This window comes from Leptosomus discolor, chromosome 13 (genome assembly GCF_034619465.1).
Source record: "Leptosomus discolor isolate bLepDis1 chromosome 13, bLepDis1.hap2, whole genome shotgun sequence".
Classification (NCBI taxonomy): domain Eukaryota; kingdom Metazoa; phylum Chordata; class Aves; order Leptosomiformes; family Leptosomidae; genus Leptosomus; species Leptosomus discolor.
In genome coordinates, this window is record NC_141403.1 from 20,191,976 (window position 1) to 20,210,723 (window position 18,748).

General features: G+C 45.4%; 1 protein-coding gene across 1 annotated transcript in view; it reads right to left on the minus strand.

Moving 5' to 3' along the window:
• Positions 1-13,826: 13,826 nt before the first annotated feature.
• SLC35D4 (solute carrier family 35 member D4) overlaps positions 13,827-18,748 on the minus strand; it is a 58,478-nt gene continuing 53,556 nt past the window's right edge. The window contains exons 14-16 of the mRNA XM_086472728.1: positions 17,321-17,385; positions 16,216-16,237; positions 13,827-13,871 (exon numbers count right to left, since the gene is read on the minus strand). Of these exons, the coding sequence (XP_086328854.1) occupies positions 13,827-13,871; positions 16,216-16,237; positions 17,321-17,385 (132 nt within the window). The remainder of the gene's footprint in view (positions 13,872-16,215; positions 16,238-17,320; positions 17,386-18,748) is intronic.

The following is an 18,748-nucleotide window of genomic DNA, read 5'->3' on the forward strand; positions in this document are numbered from 1 at the left end:
GCGGGTTTGGCTCCCTACCTCCACCCGTCTCTGCCTGGATTCTCCAGAGACCTTCAGCTGTAAATCATATTTGTTGCAATACAAACGTTAAATGGATTTACCAAGACCCCAGAAGATATAAATATACAGAAAAACCCTTTCCCAAATATTTTTCAAAACTACTCACTAACAGGCAATGGCTTCTTTGGGACAGTCTGTAACGGCTTTCAATGATAGAACTTCAGTTCATTGCTCCAGCTTCCTGAAATACAGAGCCCGCAGCTTAAGTCCTCCCTGGCAGCAGTGAGGAGTAGTTTGTTAGGAGATGGTAACACCTTCCCACGATGCTAAAGGCTTTTGGCACCAGACGCCACATTAAACATTTTTTTTTAAGAAAAAGGTAAAAGTAGTATAGCGAGGTGAGAGACTGAGCAATCGCAGCAACAATGCCAACGTCGCTAGCTGAGACTGCAGGCTGTCCCAGGCTGCACCTGGGGGAGGGAGGGGGGAAAGGAGGGTGGGAGGCAGACTTGAACTTAATTTGTTGATCTTCCATTGTAAACTTTGTAGTGAAGAGGGGAGAAAAAAAAAAAAGAAGAAAAAGAAACTCCAGGTGCATCCCTTCAAAGAAAGCGGCACACAAGCAAAAAGGCCTTTCTGAAATCCTGAACCTCCTTCCTTCCCACCGGCTTCACGGTGAGCCCGTACAGCCAGAGACTCCCTGCCTCAGCCTGCATCCAGGTGAGCTCAGGGGAGAGCTTTTCAGTCACCATTAAAAAACAATCTTGCCCAGACCCCAACAGCAAATACCAGGAGAGTGAGAGGAGAAGCAAAGCTTACAGTGCGCTACCGGGAAAGAGCAGGAACGGTGATGCTGGAAAATGGCCTGTATACCTGCAAAGCAAGGCCGGGGGGACCAAGGAGTTGCTGAAGTAGCTGCTGCCCTGAGCAGCAAACACTTCCTTCCCTTCGCAGGAGCTAAATATGGGCTACTATTGTAAGTTAACTTGCCCTTGCTACACATTCCTCTAGCCTGTCATACGCCCCTTTCCGTAACCTCGCTGAGCATCACCTTAAACCAGCTAGGACCCTTGCCTCTGCTACACTGTTGAGACAGATGCTCTGGGACTTAATTCCTCAAACCAGAAGAAGCTTTCCTGTTGGCAGTCAAGTTTCATCGGTGACTGTACCTCTTTGAACTCACGTCAGTATTTCACAACTTGAAACTGAAATCTTTCCCCTGTGGGAACTCCGGGATGGGGTCGGGGAGTTTCCTCAGCAGCAGCTGCTATTCTTAACAAAGTTCTGGCGTTTAGTTAGATGAGATACTAAACGGAGAAAGGTGAGGCAAGAAAAGAATCCTCTTCCAAGAGCCGCCAAGCACAGTGAAGTGTTGCCTTGGCTAACATCAGTGGGTACATCCATCGAGGGAGAAGCTGTGCAGGCCAGGTTTTCAGAACTGCTGACACAAGGCCTAAACTTCCCTTGCTTTTAATTCACCAGCACCCGTGAGCTAGCCATTATACTCTTCTCTCGTTCCCAGCACACATAGACACGAAGAGCAAGTTTCCATCTTCCCCATTGCTTCCCTCTACCAACAGCTGGATGGGTTTTACTTTGAGAGTTGACTGGGAGAGCAAGAGGATGAAGAGGCAGAAGGGTTTATTTACAAACCAGTATTAAATCCCCTGTGTTCACAGAGACTGTTTCACCAGGAACATATTCTCTTTGTGGATTTAGAAGAGGGAATATTGGGATTTTCTTTTCGTTTTCAGGCTGAGCTTTAGATGGGCTTTTCTTCAGCACCTGTAGAGGCTGGAGCCTTACAGCAAGGAAAGGTTTGGAGACATCTAGACTACCTCAAGCCACCTGTTTCTCCTCTGTCGCCACACCAGTTATCTATGTTGCCCGCACGGCTGCACTGTGCTGAGTTTTGACAAAGGACAAAGACATTTTGTCGCAGCACGAGAACGGCGGGCACAGCATTGGCTTTTCGTCTCTCACACCCAAAGACAAAAGGGTCCCCATTCTGGTCCCTAAACTTCTGCCCATCTGTTGGTGTATTAAGAACCCCTGGGAGTGCACAGGACTCAGCTCTTTCTCCTTCTCTCACACATAGCCAGTCATCACATACACACAAATTAAAACAAAAAGCAGATAAGATGGCGAATCTCAATGTATTTAAAGAATGATAATAAAAAAAGCGAGCTTACCAAATGGTAAGCACAAGCGACGGATTAGGTGCTGCGCTGCTCCCCGCCTTGCAAGGAGACACATGGCAGCCCCTGGCTGGCGAAGCAGCACACGGGACGGGCTCCCCCACCCCTCCACACCTTGACATGGTCTTGACTGAACAGACACTCTGGATGGGGAGGGAAGGCAACGCACCAGGAACAGATGCAGAGGAATTGCAGAGCTGAACAGTCTGACATGCTGCGTGAGAGAGGGAGGAACGGGTCATGAAATTATAAATATGCAGGAAACAATGGGAGTCTGTGGTTTCTGGTGGTATTTTCTGCTGGCGACCGAAGCAGCCAATTGTTTGGGGGTTTGTTTGTTAAAAAAGATAAAAACCTAATGTAGAAACATAGTAGCTGTAAAGTTTTAAAAAGACAGATAAAAGGCTTTCATTTCTAAACCGCTCTCATCCCACTCAGGGCGAAAACGACAACTGTTACCATCCGAGTTGAATTAACAGTCTAGGCCGCGCTGTTTCCCCAGTCCCTCCCCACTTGCCCTGCAGCACAACGTGGGGGTGAACACCCCTCACCAGAGGCCTGAACCCCAGCCCCCTTCCTCACGCTGTCCCGCAGCTGTGGGTGAGAGCGCAGCCTGCGCGGCGGCGGACGCCTGCCAGTTCAACCGCCCTGCGCAGCCCTGTTGGACCGGGAAAGCTGTTGGCTCTGCCTCCAGCGCAGGGCAGGAGCGCACGGTGGGCCTGGGTCCCTCCTGTACGCACTGGCTGCCTCTGCTGCGCGCTGGGGTAAGGTCTGGCTGTGCACCCCCCCCACCACTCATCCATCTTTCCTCTGAAAGGCAACCCACAGCATCAGCAAGAAGGGAAGCAAGGGGCCGTCACCATCATGGTCCACGTGAGCATCCCTAGGGGAAAAGGGAGAACGGAGGCGTGTTAAAGACATGCCCACTTAAAGAAAGGAGAGTGGAACCAATGGCTACCCACTCATCATCATCTTCATCATCATCTCTTCTCAAGAAGAGGGCCTCTGTTCTCCCACCAGCTGTGAGAGGACTAAAAAAGGGCGCTGAAGAGCATGGCTGAAATGCACTCATGAGCAACTTTCCTTCTGCCTTCAAGGCCAAAAGTGAGCTGTTTGAAGAGGGATAGCTCTGTGCTCTGGCCACTCGTGACACAACCCACAAACTAACCGCACTGTAGCTCCTCGAGGAGCACATGCATTTCAACGAAACATCTAAGCATGATTTAGACAGTTCGGATGGACAAAGTTCAACACATTTCCAAACATCAGTAGGTTGTTCCAATTTCAGTCTCTTTTGGTTGTGATCACTTCTCGCAGCCAAAACTAGACCAACTCCAGCTTATAAGCAATCCCAGGGCATTTACACGCACATCTTTCAAAAGCACAGTGTGCTTTTGAGAGCTCAATATGCTCCCTTCTTCAGAATGCCGCCTTCTTCAGAATGCCTTCTTCCAGAGCAACCTCCTCCCAGTTATCTTGAAACATCCTCCAATGAGCAGCAGGGCCTGGATGCCAACCAGCTCCCGGGGTATTTCCATGGGCAAAGATTACCATGCACACAAAGCAAATACCAGACCCACAAAGTGCTCATCTCCCGTGACAGCCCAAGGGGTTCGTTAATGTTTTCTGAATCCAAGATGCTGCAAGCTGTCGTCTGCCTTCCAGGGTGACCTGTATATCATCTTATTTCTGTATAGATTGGAGTTGAATTAAGACAACAACCTACATAGAAGAAAAAAAAAAAATTTTTTTTTAGTCTAGTACCCAATCTTTCATTTCCTCTAACCTAAGAAATAGCAGGCTGAGTTAGACCACTATCAGTCGGTGAACCATATGAGGCATCGCATTCAGATGTACTCGCTAAGGAACATTTCAGACATCACAGTTTAAATTATGGATCGCGTAGATAGATTAAGAACTATGAGATCCTGTTTCCTCTTTTATTTTTGTTAGGTGCTTTCTGCTTGACTGCTGCTGTTTAGGGGTCTTTTTTTCTTCTTTTTTTTTTTTTTTTTCCCTTTTGGTTCACCTTTGATTATTTCAATAAAAACAAAGATAAGCAGAAAGTAGCCGATGCAGTGCTGGAAGTTGGGTCTGGCTGACTCTTTCACACAGTGCATCCAGCGCTGCAGGCTCCACCCTTCATCTGATTTATTTTAAAATCTTGCTGTGTCCATTAATGGAAAACTGGCCTCTGTTCAGGCTGTGATGGTGTCCATGGACAGGAAAATGGAACATTTCAGATTAAAGCTGCAGGAGGGCAGGAAGACAAATACCTGGTGAATTTAATGGCAGTACAATTAGTAAGGACAAATACTAAAGAAATGGCATCTGTGACCCAAAGCAGAGCCTTAGTTAGAAAGATGAAGGAGGGTAACATGGAAGTCTGCAAGACCACAGGGCTGAGAAATTGAAATATTCTTCACCAGCAGGAAGTTCAGACACTTTGCAAAATTGATCTTTTGAACGTATAGGATAGGACACCTATCACTGGGATAAATTTGCTAACCATCCAAATTATTCTCTCCTTAATTTCTTAAGATCTAGACATACCTGATGACACTCGGCCCTCCCCTGCTCGCTTTTGTACTCATCACCAGGTTTAAGGAAGCTGTAGGAATCTCAGGGACATCATGCTGGAGTTTCATTAAAATAAGCAGCTGAGTAGAGGGAAGAAGTCGTGGTAGTAGCATTTACTGAAGACCTGGTCAGACGTTGGAGAAGCCCTTCAAGGCACATGGAAACCCATCTACACCTGGGTTGCTGCTGTCCACAGAGCAGTAAGCCAGCAAATCAGTACTTCAGCAAAACAGACTTTTCAAAGTGCAACTGAGCTTAGAGCCTAACAATTGGATTCTTAAAAGGAAAAACAGATAAATAAAAAGCTGGAAAAACAAGCAGAATTGCTGCTCTTAAACCTACTGATTGGTTTAATAGTAATATTGTCCTCATACAATTTTTTTTTCAGTTGTAGAAATAAGGTAAAATAAATATTTATTTTTAGCAGAACTGTAACTATGGTTATTTATATAAGCCTACTATAGAATATAGGAGGACACGAAACCAGCATGATGATATGGAAACTTCATGAATTCTACACTAAAAAAACACCCCAAACTCCAAAACCTTGAAGAATGCTCCAGCTGAAATCTCATGCCATGGTCGTGCTTTATTGTTTGTTTTTAAACCACCACATGGAAAATGATGATAAGAAATCTATAGCAGGAATATATTTTTGGAGCGGACAAAAATATTTCAGAGTACTTTGTACCTTCCTATTAAGGCAAGATAGATGAATCTCCAGCCCATGAAAGAATTTGTCGTGAAGTGAGTTCATGAAGTTTCTCAGTGAGACCAATGTGAAAGACATTGGCTCTTTATGGGTACGTTCCCTTCTCTCCTCTTCCTAAAAAACATAAACACTTGCAAAACCCTTTCAGTCTTCACCTTTGAATGAATGGGAGTGGACTGGGAGCTGGTGCAATACAATATTCCGTTGTTTTCCTCCTCCTAGCTGAAGTCACAGCCTAAGACATTCCCACCAGCACAACCATCTGCTCAAGGGACCTGTAGCTAGCCTGGAGCCCATACGGAGAGAATAGAGTATCATGATTGATTGATAGATAAGCAGATCTAATTTGCATCAGTTCAAAAGAAGATGTAGTTTATTAACTCACAGTGCAGAACACAGAAATAGACCCAAGTTTCCTCTAGTCTGGAAAACTCTCCTTGTTCTCCCATGAGCTGCTGAAGCCCCAGATGCTGCCAGCAAGAGGTTACACAATCATCTCGGCCGTTTTCCACCGCATTTAGGCCTTTCAAACTGCCTTTCCATGGTTTCAAAAAGACATTTGAACCAGAATGCTGCCCTTGTGTCACGTTTGCAGAAACAAGAAGAGCAAAAAACATAAGACAGATTTTGAAGGGGAAGCTATTTTCTAGCTTTTACACCAATTTCTGTGGCAGGAACTCAAGGCTTCCTCTGTCAAAATTTCAGTGGCGCTGCCTTCGCAATTCGGCATTTACTCTGGTGAACCACACTGCTTTTCTCCAAAGATTTCTGGATCACAGAGGGTTTGTTTGTTTGTTTTAACCAAAACAAAACAATATAGTTGAGGGTTTTTCCATCTGAGAGGCTGCAGTAACCAACTTACCCATACCACACGGCTATTCACAGCACGAACCATTCAATTCTTTGCTCAGCAATTTTGACATTCCACTTTGAATACAGCTGAGCCACATGCAGTTCTGTTGTGTAAGGCTCTCCTTGAAAGTAGGGATTTATTTTCTTTGGTTACAGCTCATCAAGTCTTGAGGCTACAACCATCTGTGTTCATCTCCACACAGACTGTTCCTACTCATCATCAATATTTAGCCCAAGGAGCACCCATGCTGAAGACAGTATGAACAGGCAAGTACAATAAAGAAATAAAAGCTGCCTTGCTGAAATTTTCAGCTACTGTGTCTATCCTACATCCTAATTCTTTGACTATAACTGGCGACGTTAAATGAGAGAAAACAATTAACTTCGCCCTGAAGGAGCATAATGTTTCAAAGAAAGTTCAACTCTGTTTTCTGAGTGGCCATCGCTGGAGTGATTTGTAGATCTCGGTCCCTGGCAGTGGGACAGGCAGGAATGGCAAAGAGAAGAACTTGGATGCTTTGTTTTCTTCGGCCTGCTAAAATTTATGGTGTGTCTTACACTACAGCTATTGGTGTGTTCTCCACTGACTGCTGAAGTCTGCTACACAAGTGGACCGGGTCATTCGACGGCCGGCAAGCGAGATCCAGGGCAATGCCTGCAGAGCCGCATACAACTTTACCTCTAGCTTGATCTCCAGAGGCACCGAAATGGAGTTGGCACTTCCATCATTCAGCTTAAATGAAGAAACTCACTGTAAGGGCTGAGCCCCCCTGGCAAGATGCTGACAATCTTTTTGCTGGCACTGGACTGCCCACAGCGTTGCAGACTTACAGGGCTGGAGGGTCTCGATTAAAATTTCTTCTGACTGCTCTAACGTGAATGAACTCCATTTGCCAAACTTGTGGAGGTAACTGGCACGGAGGCACAGGCACCCCTCTCCTGAGAAGGCAAAGAACAGACTGATTTGTTGGCATCAGTAAGGGAGAAGTGACTCCTCCTGAGAAGTTTTCCATGCCTTGTTTGAAGCCAAAGCTCATCCCTTGGTGTCCCAGAAGGTGCGTGACAGAGGAACAGCAAAAATCCCTTCTGGTTCCCATCTCCAGCTATGGCTAGAGGGCCCGATTAGCCAGCCTGGCTTAGTCTCCACAGCTTTCAAAGGAAGGTCTGAGAAATATTTGTCTTGCAGTGTTTCCCACCCCAGTCAGCAAATGCTTTCTGCTTTTGTGATGGGACCGCTAATTACAGCGGCGTAGTGCTTTATTCGCAAATCTCCAAAACAGTTCTGCTTAACAACAACTTCATGCTTGAACCATAGTCCTCTTAGCACAAACTTTAACCCTTTTGTTAACCTACCTGGTGTTAGTGATACTCCTCCTGCGCTTCGGCGTGGCAAATGGTGTTCCCAGCTCTCCCACCTTTCCATCTTCCTTGCCTAAGGACTTAAGGAGTGCAACTCTGAACTACCAGTTTCTCAATCTGGATATCCATTTCCTCCAAACAACATCAACCCTTCTCCTTATCAGTTTCGAAGGGGTTGTGCTGGAGGCTTATTTTATTCAGCCAGCTTGCCTCAGGCAGGCAACGTTCCTACACAGTATCACAAGGCACTGGATGCCTGAAACTCCTGCATAAACAAACATGTTGGTGCACCAGCTTTCCTCATCGGCAAGGGCTATAGAGATCAGAAGTTTAAGTGTAAATCTGGATCAAACTCCTACAGGAAAATGGGCATTACACCTGCTTCCCAGGGTGTACTGACCCTCAAGTACTTGAACCAACATCGGGTTTAGGGCAGAGCAACCACGTCTTCACCAGCCCCATCTGTAAAAGTGCATGTTTGCCTCCCTCTTGAAATTACGTTTGTGGGAAGTCATGAAAGGTACGGGACCGCTGATGGCCAACAGCAGGAAGAAAAGCCCGAGCACTCTCAGTTCCTGACAATTCACAGCGTTTCCTACGGTCCTGTCCGCGAATGCAGTTCTGGGATTTCATCCATTGCCAGGCAGGAGTGTTCAGAGAGGCTCGCACCCATTTTACAACATTCTCCTATATACAGGCTTCTCTACGCAGGCAACAAGCTGGCAACTGAACAAGTTCAGAGCCATATGTTTTTTAAATCTTAATGACAGAGCATAAGACAAAAACATACTAAGCATGCTTTCGGTGTGGTTTTCAGAGAGATTTTGTATACCACCAAATCAAGAACTTAACATGCCAACTGGCTACCCCCACCTATTCTGGAAGCCAAGGCATTTATTCACAGGTAGAAGAGCAGGGTGTGACTGCTTGCCACCCCAGATAGTAAGGAGGAGGTACACGCCCCACCTGGGTGAATAAGAAGAGATAGCACAACTTTTTCACCAGCATTCTGCCAAAAAACAGTCCGTTTCCTAGCAGAAATCAAGGCTTACACAATGTTACTTTCAAAGCATAGTTAAAAAAGGGTTAAGCTTCTCAAACCAGGCAATTAATATGGAAATGGTTACACAACCTTCATGGGCTCCTCTAATTCCTTTTTGGGACTAAACAGACATGTATTTGTAATATACCCTAATAAAAAACCCCTAAGAATAAGCAACACATTTTTCAGAAGCAAATCTCTTCCCATTTTATCTCCTGGTACAAAAGTATTTCAGTCTCAATTTTTTTCAGTCCTGCCCCCAATCTCCTTTCCCTCACCCACGCCTGCTTTTCAAACAAAATGAGCCTGTCCCTGCGTCTATCCTCTGGAACAGGATTAAATTTTCACACTGAGCCTGTTGCCTGGCTTGCAGCAGCAGATGATCTGTTCGAAAGCTGTTCATTCAGCTTCTGCTCTAGGCAAGACAAATCTGCTATGGAGTTTTCTTCAACTCTCCATCTCCTTTAGCTTACAGGTAAAACAAAGCTGGAGGAAACCTTTCCTCAGCACTCAGTACAGCTCCCAGCAACCAACTTTTCCACAGGACTTAATAAAAGCCTCCTTTTCAAAACAGGTTCTCTGTTGACATCACATGTCTTGAATTCTTCAGATCTTCTTTTTTGAGGATGGGAAACCAGAACATAAATATATATGTATACACACACTCATCCACCAACTTGGACATGGGTGTTAAAAGGAGTAACAGTAAATCAGAACTCTATCCCTTACCAAGCGTTTTAATATGTCCATTGCATTTTTTAAAAAAGAATTTAAAAAGCTTTTCCTATTGCTTTTTACTACAATCACTTGCTCTGCAGATTTTCAGCCTCAGTATCAAACTGGTACCGAAAGATTGGCATAGATTCTCTTCCAACACGAAGCACAAGAGCCGCGCAGCAATAAGCAACAACAGGATCGCTTCAGTGATAAGCATCAGGTTCGTTTAATAACATTTTCTGCTGGAAGCTGTCACAGCTGCCAGATCCAGAAGGCTGTTTCAAAACAGCATCTCTGCTGCCTGCATTTTAGTAAGGCACTTGTAGCCACCATCCAGCAGCTTTGCTGTTTCAGTCTTCTTTCAGTGGCACTTGGCTTTAAGTAGAGGCTCTTCATGAAGGCCAGCCACAGGCACGAGTCATGCTTTTGCAGCAGATAATACAAGCCTTGCCCCAAACCGATTACTTTAGGAGAAAAGAAAAAAAAATCGAAACCAACCAACATTCGGAAAAGAAAAGTGTAGGCAAGATAAGATCAAAAAGGTAGTAAATGATTCAGGACTATCTGTGTCAGATCGGTTTGATCAAAACCAATAGATGTGAAAATGGCATGATGGAGCAGCCTCCAGGGACCTCTCAGAACAACCAGCACACTTGGAATTCTCTCTCTAGTCCCACATGCCAATGGCCCAAAACTGGGGAGCCTTCAAATGGTAAGTTCCGTAAATGGCAGATACTGATGAAACCAGAGGTTCCTTTACCAGCTGAGCTACAGACCCACTGCTTCACGTTCAGGCATTAATTGGTGTCCTTGGATCTTTGCAAAGTCAAAGAACTCAGAGCTGTGCGCTTGTCACTTTGAATCTTTGACTGACTGGGAAAAAGGTCAATTGGATATAAATAATCCACCCCTGCGTATTCCTTCTCTAAACTACTGAAGGTAACTGTTCAACAGTCTTGCAAGACCCATCTTAAGCTTGACCTTCTGAGGTTTCCTGCTTCGAAGACCATTGTAACAACCCTGACGTGCATTTTTTTACCACGCAGTATTCCTCTTTCTGAGGTGGGGCTGAATCAAAGATCAGGCTGCTGCTTCCTCAGGAAATCACGAGGTTTGCTGTGCCCCATCCCCTTCAGCCACCAGCCTCCACAAGCGGCCAGCATGTGCCTGTCCTCCCCGTGTCTCCCCGGAATCGCCTTCCTGCCTGGCACCGTTTGCTGCCAGGAGCTGAGAGCCCAAGCGGTGCCTCTCTTGTGCCTCTTCTCCCCTGGGTGCTGCTGGTGGGAACGCACCCCTTCCCAAGAGCGGCGGGGGTGAGCCAGGTTCTGCCCGCAGGTGCCCTCCCGCGGCTCACCTTTAGCTTTGGGTGGCAGGCGGGCTCTGAACTGCCAGCTGAGATGCCGCCTTACGGCTTTCCCGCTGCCGCGGCTCACCGTTTCCAGGCTGACGTCCCCACCCCAGCCCCCGCACACTGACAAAGGCACCACTGGTTCCAGCAGCCAGAAGCCCTCCAAAGGGCTCGCTCTCCACAACCCCTTTCCCCAAGCAGGGCTACCCCTCCCAGGGCTCGCTGCTCGCAGCACTTATGCAGCCCTTTGCTCACAGGCGCTGCCACGGGGGTGGCTGCCACCCCGGGCCCCGGCTCTGCTGTCACCTGAGGAAGGTGACACCTCTGCTGCCACAGCCTGAGGAAGAAGGAAGCCAACCCGTGCCTTTGGCACCTTCAGACCACTCCGAATATGCAGATACGGATTCTGAAGGCCCTTGAGCTCCAGTTCCATCCTACTCTTGAGTCTTCAGCAAGGCTGACGAGCCTCATGCTGGTCCGCAGGGGTCACCCTCACCTGAAGCAGGTCAGGCTGGTTCAGAGGGTGCTCTGTCAAACGTGGCTGGGAAGTAAAAAGAGCCTAACTTCACTGTTAACTCTGCTTCCCTGATTTGCTTATGTGGTAATCACCCTAAACCTCCATCAAGCAGAGGCTTAGGACCGCAAGCACGTTGCGTTAAGGCACAAAAACGAAAGCAGAAGCAAACGGCTCAGTGTTGTTTAACATGCATGAAGTTAAACAGGTAGCAGACTTACTATGCAGGGAAATGCTAATTCAGCAGCTGCAGAGACTGAATGCCCCCAGAGCCCAGACAGTGCAATGCCTCTTGCAGCCAAACCACCTTCCCGCAGCTGCCCCCAGCACGCCCTCTGCAATTAAAATGCTACAGCAACCCCGCCTCCCGATTTGGCCACTGGCTTTCCGCTGAGACCACCAGCAAGAAAACAAACGGGTGTTCTGGGGGTTGGTACATTGCTACGGACAGCGCAGACAAGAGAGAGGAAGAAAACCAATCCATAGCGCAGCCTGCCCTTGAAAGTTACGCAAGAAGAGAGGTACCCGACGAGCTTTTTCCACAGCAAAGGTTCCAGCTCCGACTGCAAAACCTCGGCTATCACACAGGGACTCTTTCATGAGGTCTCCCAGGGCCACTAGTCACTTTAAAATCAGCAGAAAGGTGGCACAGCAAGGATCCTACCATATTGCCATGAGTGGCTGGCAGGGCTAGTCGTCCAGGGAAAGCCAGCGTGCTGCAGCCATCGCTCCCAGCACTGTCTGAATTTACAGACTGGAAGGCCACGAGGGGCCACGGCTGGCTGTGTCTTGGCTCACTGGGCGTGAGTATGGGCTCAACTTCCCGTGCCACGTGGCTCACGTTGGTTTCAGGACTAGTGCTCAAGTTCAAGCACGTATTTCTTTCATGCTTGACCCTCTCTCCCCCTTTCTTCCCAAATTTGAGTTCTACCACCTGGCAAAAAAAAAACTCAAGCCAGAGCCTGACCCAGCATATATGGACAACATGCCAGTATAAACAGACTCCTTGCAATTCATTGGGATAAGCTTAGGTACAACACAAGTACTTCTCTGAAATCTCTTTTTTAAACTACAGCATTTTTTCACTGAAAACCAACTAATCTTTACCTAAAACTCTCTAGTCACAGAAATTAACCGCAATCCTTTGTAAAATTTACCTTCTTTGTTAAACTATGGTGGTTTATTTGATGTTAAAACGTAGCCATACTTCAAAACCCAGCTGGTGGAATTTGTTAGACTGAAGCAGATACGACTCCACTATCTGTAGCTTTCTAAAGGCCATGATCTTGTCTAGGCTAGTTGCCTAGTTTCCATCTACAAAGAGAGAAGCACTCCCAGAGGGTCTTTCAGTCCTATTAACACAGCGATCTATTCAAGAAGAATCATCTCTGCGGGGGCACCTCCTTCCATTCACTATGAAGGAAACTTCGTCAACTTAGATTAAGAGACTACACTTTAGATATCTAATGTCACGTGAGACAAGTCTCCCTCCTCATTGAAGGTTTGTTATCAAGCTCCTTTTACCATGTAGACCTTCCCCACAATATTATCAACCCATAATTTAAGATTACTTTCACACAGATTGCGTTCCCAGGCACTAATATATCAAGACTAATTTCTAACAGCCGTTAAGCAACGAGAAATGAAATTATTTTAAGAACTCTTGAGATTAATTGCCTTACACTCTGTATGACATCCATTCAAGGTTCATAATCTTTGTTGCCTCTTGCAATAATGTAAGAGACAAACCACTGCTGAGAGCTGTATGTGTCCCTCCACCCCCGCCAGCTGACAAAAATTTGCAGAGTTCAAGAGAAATCTCAGAGAATGCGAGAGGGAAAAAAAATACACAAGGAGCAATCACTACAGATAGAGATTTATTGCTGATTTCCCCATTCTGCAAAGCTGTCAAACCGCCACAGCTCCAGAAGGGGATTATCTCCAGAAGCCCCATGGCCTCAGTCACCGTGCCAGTTCAGACGACGTGACTAGAGACCTGTGTGCAGCAGCTTGCTGCGTACAGAACAGTTGGAGACAAAATCCTTCCTTCCTGATCCCGAATTCATGGCAGGATCTGGGCTCTGGCATTGTTTGGTACAATCTGCTGTCAGCTTCCAACAAAAGAACGAGGGGCATCCAGTGGGGAATGCTGCTTTTCCTGAGTTCAGTTCCCTGTGCAAGAAGCTGCTACTGAGAGGTTCTCGCACAAAGCCATCAGCGGGAGACAGTGCCATTTTTCCTCTACCACATCAATCAGAAATAGCTCGTCTTGTGCTTTGAGGCAAAGGCTCCTAACCATCCTGCCAACTATGCTGCTCTCTTACCAGCACTATTAATAGCACAGTTTTTCTTTCTTAATAAAAAAACCAATAGGTCTCTTTCCTCATGTTTTGTTCCACTTCTTCATTCCTGCTCCCGCATTTTATTCATGATAGGGTCTGCAGGCTGCAAGTCAGCTCTTTTCCAGCTGGTGAGATCTGGTTCCTCTTTATGTGCCTGTCCTTTCAGTGTAAACAAGTAAAGCTTCTCCAACTCCACTGATCACAAAGCTGTAAACAAAGTATACCACAAGTTTAGCGTCAGGCAAGTCCCTCTACTTGATACAATACCAAACAGCACAACGTTAAGATAAAGGTATTATTTTGTCTAAACACATTTCAACCTAGAGACGGTAACCCAGGGATTTTTTTCATTTGTCTTGCTAAGAAAAGGATAAACCCAGAAATGTCTTATTTAACTGATCTCATCAGAAATTACCCTTCCTATGTTTTAGGGCTGGTGGTATTCACGTGAAAATAGACAGGCAGAAATCTAGATAGAGAAGGCTGCACCTAGTTACAAGAACAGCTGCACAGCCGTGCACGAGCAAGAACAGGAAAGGAGGGCAAGACAGTTTGAACCTCATTAGGGTAATGATTCCCCCTCGCAACTTCTGTTTGTATTCTGTCCTGAAAACTTGCTGCTTGACAAAGTCAGGAGGAGATGTAAAGCCTAGGTTTTGGGGGCTGAGGAAACTGGGGAAAAGAGTTTTGCTCTGGGGAGATCCCACTGGTGTAGTGAGGCCAGTAAAAACTCCCGTGTTTACTTCTCTTTGTGAGGAACCTGGTGAAAGGACCCGTCCCGGCCAAAACAGCATGTGTGCCCAAGGGCTTCCTCCCTGTGCTGCTCACAGCGCAGGGGTGGCACTAAGGCTTCTCTCCAAGACTCAGGCTAGAAGCGGGGCTCCAAATCAGGATGAACGGTTTTACAAACCAACCCATTCACTGAAATAAGCTATCAGCCCACTCAATCCCTGCAACAGTTAATAATCCCCAAATCTCCTCTGCTATCTATCATAGCTAACAGGAATATGGTAAGATACTGACTCTTTTCCCCTTTTATAACAGTGCAAAGCTAAGGGTACTGACCTTTCATCTTAGCCTCATGGCTTACTTAGCTTATGAAACAGAAAAGCTCCTTAATGAACTTTATAAACAAAACAAACTTCTGTTAAGTTCATTTGTACGAGGGCTTTTTTTTTTCCCCTGGGGGAAAAAAACCCAACATGTAAAGCTGAAGGCTCTCTGTTTTTTAATAGCATTACATTTGCTTAAATCTTAGCTTTGGTGAGCTCTTTCAAAAATCACGTAATTGCCCTTGTTCCCGGGAGGAACAAACATTGTATAACAACAGTGCAGTATCTTACAATTACAGAGTAAACAGCCCTGGAAAGTAGGTGCTGTGCAGTCAGCCTGTAGACAGCCCGCTGCAGAGACAGAATCCCTTTGGGTGTCGAATTACCAACAAGGAGCAAAGGGCTGTGAGGGCTGCAAACTTTTCAACAAGCTCTAAAACACATGAGTCTCTTTGCCTGTAGTCACTGACAACCTCTGAGCACTTTTCTCTGCAGAGGGTTAACCCCCATGTCTTGTCCGGATTTCAGCTCCAGTTATAAACATATCCTCTGCACTAATTCCTTTGGAAGCTAAGGTTGGATAACGTATTCCTTATCCTAAAGAAAAAAAATCCAATGCATATATGAAGACATAAACCCAACAGAGTCTTAAAATGACTCAAATTTTTTTTTCATTTCCACACGTTTTGTTTTCTACAACATTTTTAACACAGACTTTAAAACAGAAACCTACCACTGATATATCATCCTAAAAATTAGACTGGCAATTCTGTACAAAAGATAGCAAACTGCACAGCCCTGCTCTGTAAAAAGGTGCCTGCATCTAAATTGTTCTTTAATATCTTGCCCTACATCAGAGAAGAACTGCTTTCTGAAAGATCTGAAATCTCAGGTACCCACGTGCCCACGTGCAATCCAGATTACTAGGCCCATAGAAACCATCATTACAACTTCAAGACGAAGCAGAGTAAAAAACGTGGCTAAAAGCCAACCCTTGATTTACCTTCAATTTACCATCTGGCAAATCCTCCAGCTTCTGTTTATTGTGGGCTGACAGCTAACTAACTGCATTTGCCCATCGCTCAGAAATTAACATACGACACTGTCCATGACAACACTGGAGCAACACTAAAAAACTCGGTGATTAATGATCTCATGAGTGCTTTGCAGCTGCTATCATCTAACAAACTATTTCCAGAGCTTTGCTGATAAGCCAAGGCACTGCTGATGCACAAGCAATAACGGAACTCGAATGAATAAATAAATAAAAGACATGGTTATCCTTCTGAATTATGACAATCACCGTGTAACAGTGGCCCAAGGGCTAAAGCAAAGTTGCTTTTAAAGATACAGATGTGTTCATTATTTATATTACTTTCAGTGCATATGGGGCATGTAGTGTGTGTGCAACCACACGGGTTTGTGTGCTCACATCCACAAAGGTACACATGACTTTTTCGTGGACACATCAGTGAAGCCATACACGTTACATACGCTACCTCTAGCACGCACATGACAGACCTGCACAAACACATGCAGAACACGGTGAAGAGCGGCAAGTTAATGGCCTGCACTGGCAGTGTTGTAGGTGCATTGATTTTAGTTTAGCCTCTTACACGCATAGGCCACACAAAAGTATTCCTACAGCTAAAAAAGATACACACGACTCTAGTGCTTGAGATTACACGCGCCTAACATACGTATGGGGATGCAGATTCACACGCATGTACACGGGGCGAGCTTAAACTGAGATTCTCCTCCCTCTAACTTCTTTATCACACCTGGAAAAAGAACATGCTAGTTCCATTCCGTGCAGAGCTGAATCTTTAGGATGGCAATCAAACTGTAAGGGGAAAAAAAGGAAGCTTAAAGCTTTTCAAAAGTAAGCAGATTTTTATTTCCAGTAACAAACCCGTCCTCAGAGATACACGCCTAACCCTGTAATTAGTATTTGCATGGCAGAAGCATTTAGGAGCATCAGCCATGGGCTGGGATTCTCTTTCATTGGTTGCTATACAAACACTGACCAAAACTACCGTCTTTGACCAAAGGAGTTTGCATCCCAATCCTTTATATTATTGTCTAAAAAATTCAGGTTAGGTGATTCGTAATATGTGCCACACATGACAAAATCCAGACACAGCTTTGGAAAAAGTTTATCATTCTTTTTCTACCATTTTCATTTGATGCATTCACAGTGCACACTGCATTAGGAAAACCTGAATACATTCTATTTGTTAAAAAGATGCTGTCACCAAACCATGACTCCTGTGTTTTATTTCCAATTCCGCCACTAATTTATAGCGCGACTTTGAATGGGTCATTCATGTGCCTACTGCATCCATTTGCCTAGCTGTAAAACACGCTGAGTGAATTGTGGTGAGGCTTAATGTCCAAAAAAGACCACGTTCTCCCACAGAGGCAGAAGGAACACTCTTCTACTTGTATTACTGTACTGCATCCATCATTGCACACCTGGTTCTCCTTACATTCAAAATATTACTGGCACTAATAGAACTTGACATTTAAAAAAGTATTTCCACATGAAATGCTGTGTGGAAATTCATTTTTAGTGTTAAGGGAAAAGGTCACATAGGCACTTACCAAGAAATTGTTAGTACGTTGGCAGTCATGACAAAGAAGAGCGGTGATAAGCTAGCAGTGATAACCTGTTGAATTGAACGGGAAAAAGAAACACACTGTGAACTTGTGATATCACAAATGAAAACCGAAATACTTTTGCTGAAATTAAATTTCTGCATGTGCAGTCACAGTTTATTTTTCTTTTTTTTTTTTTTTTAATTTGTTTTCTTAACCATCAGATGCAGTACTTAAAATAAGATAGTCAATGGACAGGTTGACAACAACCAACGAGTTGATGCTAAATAGTGCGACACGGCTAAACATGGAGCTTCCACTCCTGCCCAACCTTCCTCCCAGTGTAAGTACAGAGACTACAGACAGGCACCTCCTTTCCCTGCTGGCCAGAAACAGCAGGAAAAGACCCCGCACACAGGGACAGCGTAGGGCAGGAACCTGACTGTGGGGTACTGCTGGGAGAGGACGTGCAAAACACCCTGCTCACTAGGCTGGGAAGCAGATGGAGAAAATAGTATGACGGTCACGTGTCACAGTTCAATTTTGACTTCTACAGAACCCAGGACACAGCAGAGGCAGGGCAGGGGACCACAGCAGAGCGTCCCTTGTCATACATCCCAGCTGGCCTGGCCTGGAAACCTGCTAGGTTTTATTTGCTGACAGCAGCACGGGGAGAGCAGGCAGATCCTGGGCTTGAAAAGCCTTTTATTTCTGAGGAGAATGAGAGCTTGAAATGCGTTTGTGGGTGTAGAAAAGCTCCCCCCCAAAAAAAAAAAAAGGAATGGGGTATGGGGTAAAGAAAGACAACGCAATTTCAGTAGGTTTATATTACAAATCTCTCATTACACTGAGGTGTCCTGTGCAGAGAAGCCAGGAGCAAATGACTTTACATTTTCACAGCGCCGAGCCCAGAAACAGCTAGATCCCGACATACGAGGGTTTGTAACAGATCCCTGCTCCAACAGCTATGGAGCTACCACATCTGCAGCCTGCACGGGTTTTGGACATTTTGTTGCCAGATGGATAATGTAAAATGGAAAGGGTTCAGAGAACAGTGACAGAGTCATCAGATGGAGGGATTGATTTTCAGTCAACAGTTAGGATAAGCAATGAGTGTGGGAAAGGAAGACTTGGTAGTGATTTACAAATACTTGGGAAACACAAGCACTGAGGAATGAAAGGAACTATTTAGGATAATTCAAAATTGCCCAAGGAAAAAGACGAAATTAAGAAACAAAACATTTAAACAATTATCAGCTAAGATTTCCTAATCGTTGTTTGTCTAGCTGACTCCCAGGGGAGAGAGCAGAAACTTCATCCTGTAATCTATTACTTGTTAAAACACTACTACGTGTGCAGTAGGGAAGCAAATGCCAGTTTAGAGCAGACTCTGTGCACCAGAGCTTGCACCAACAGTTTGTTAGTCAATGCCCA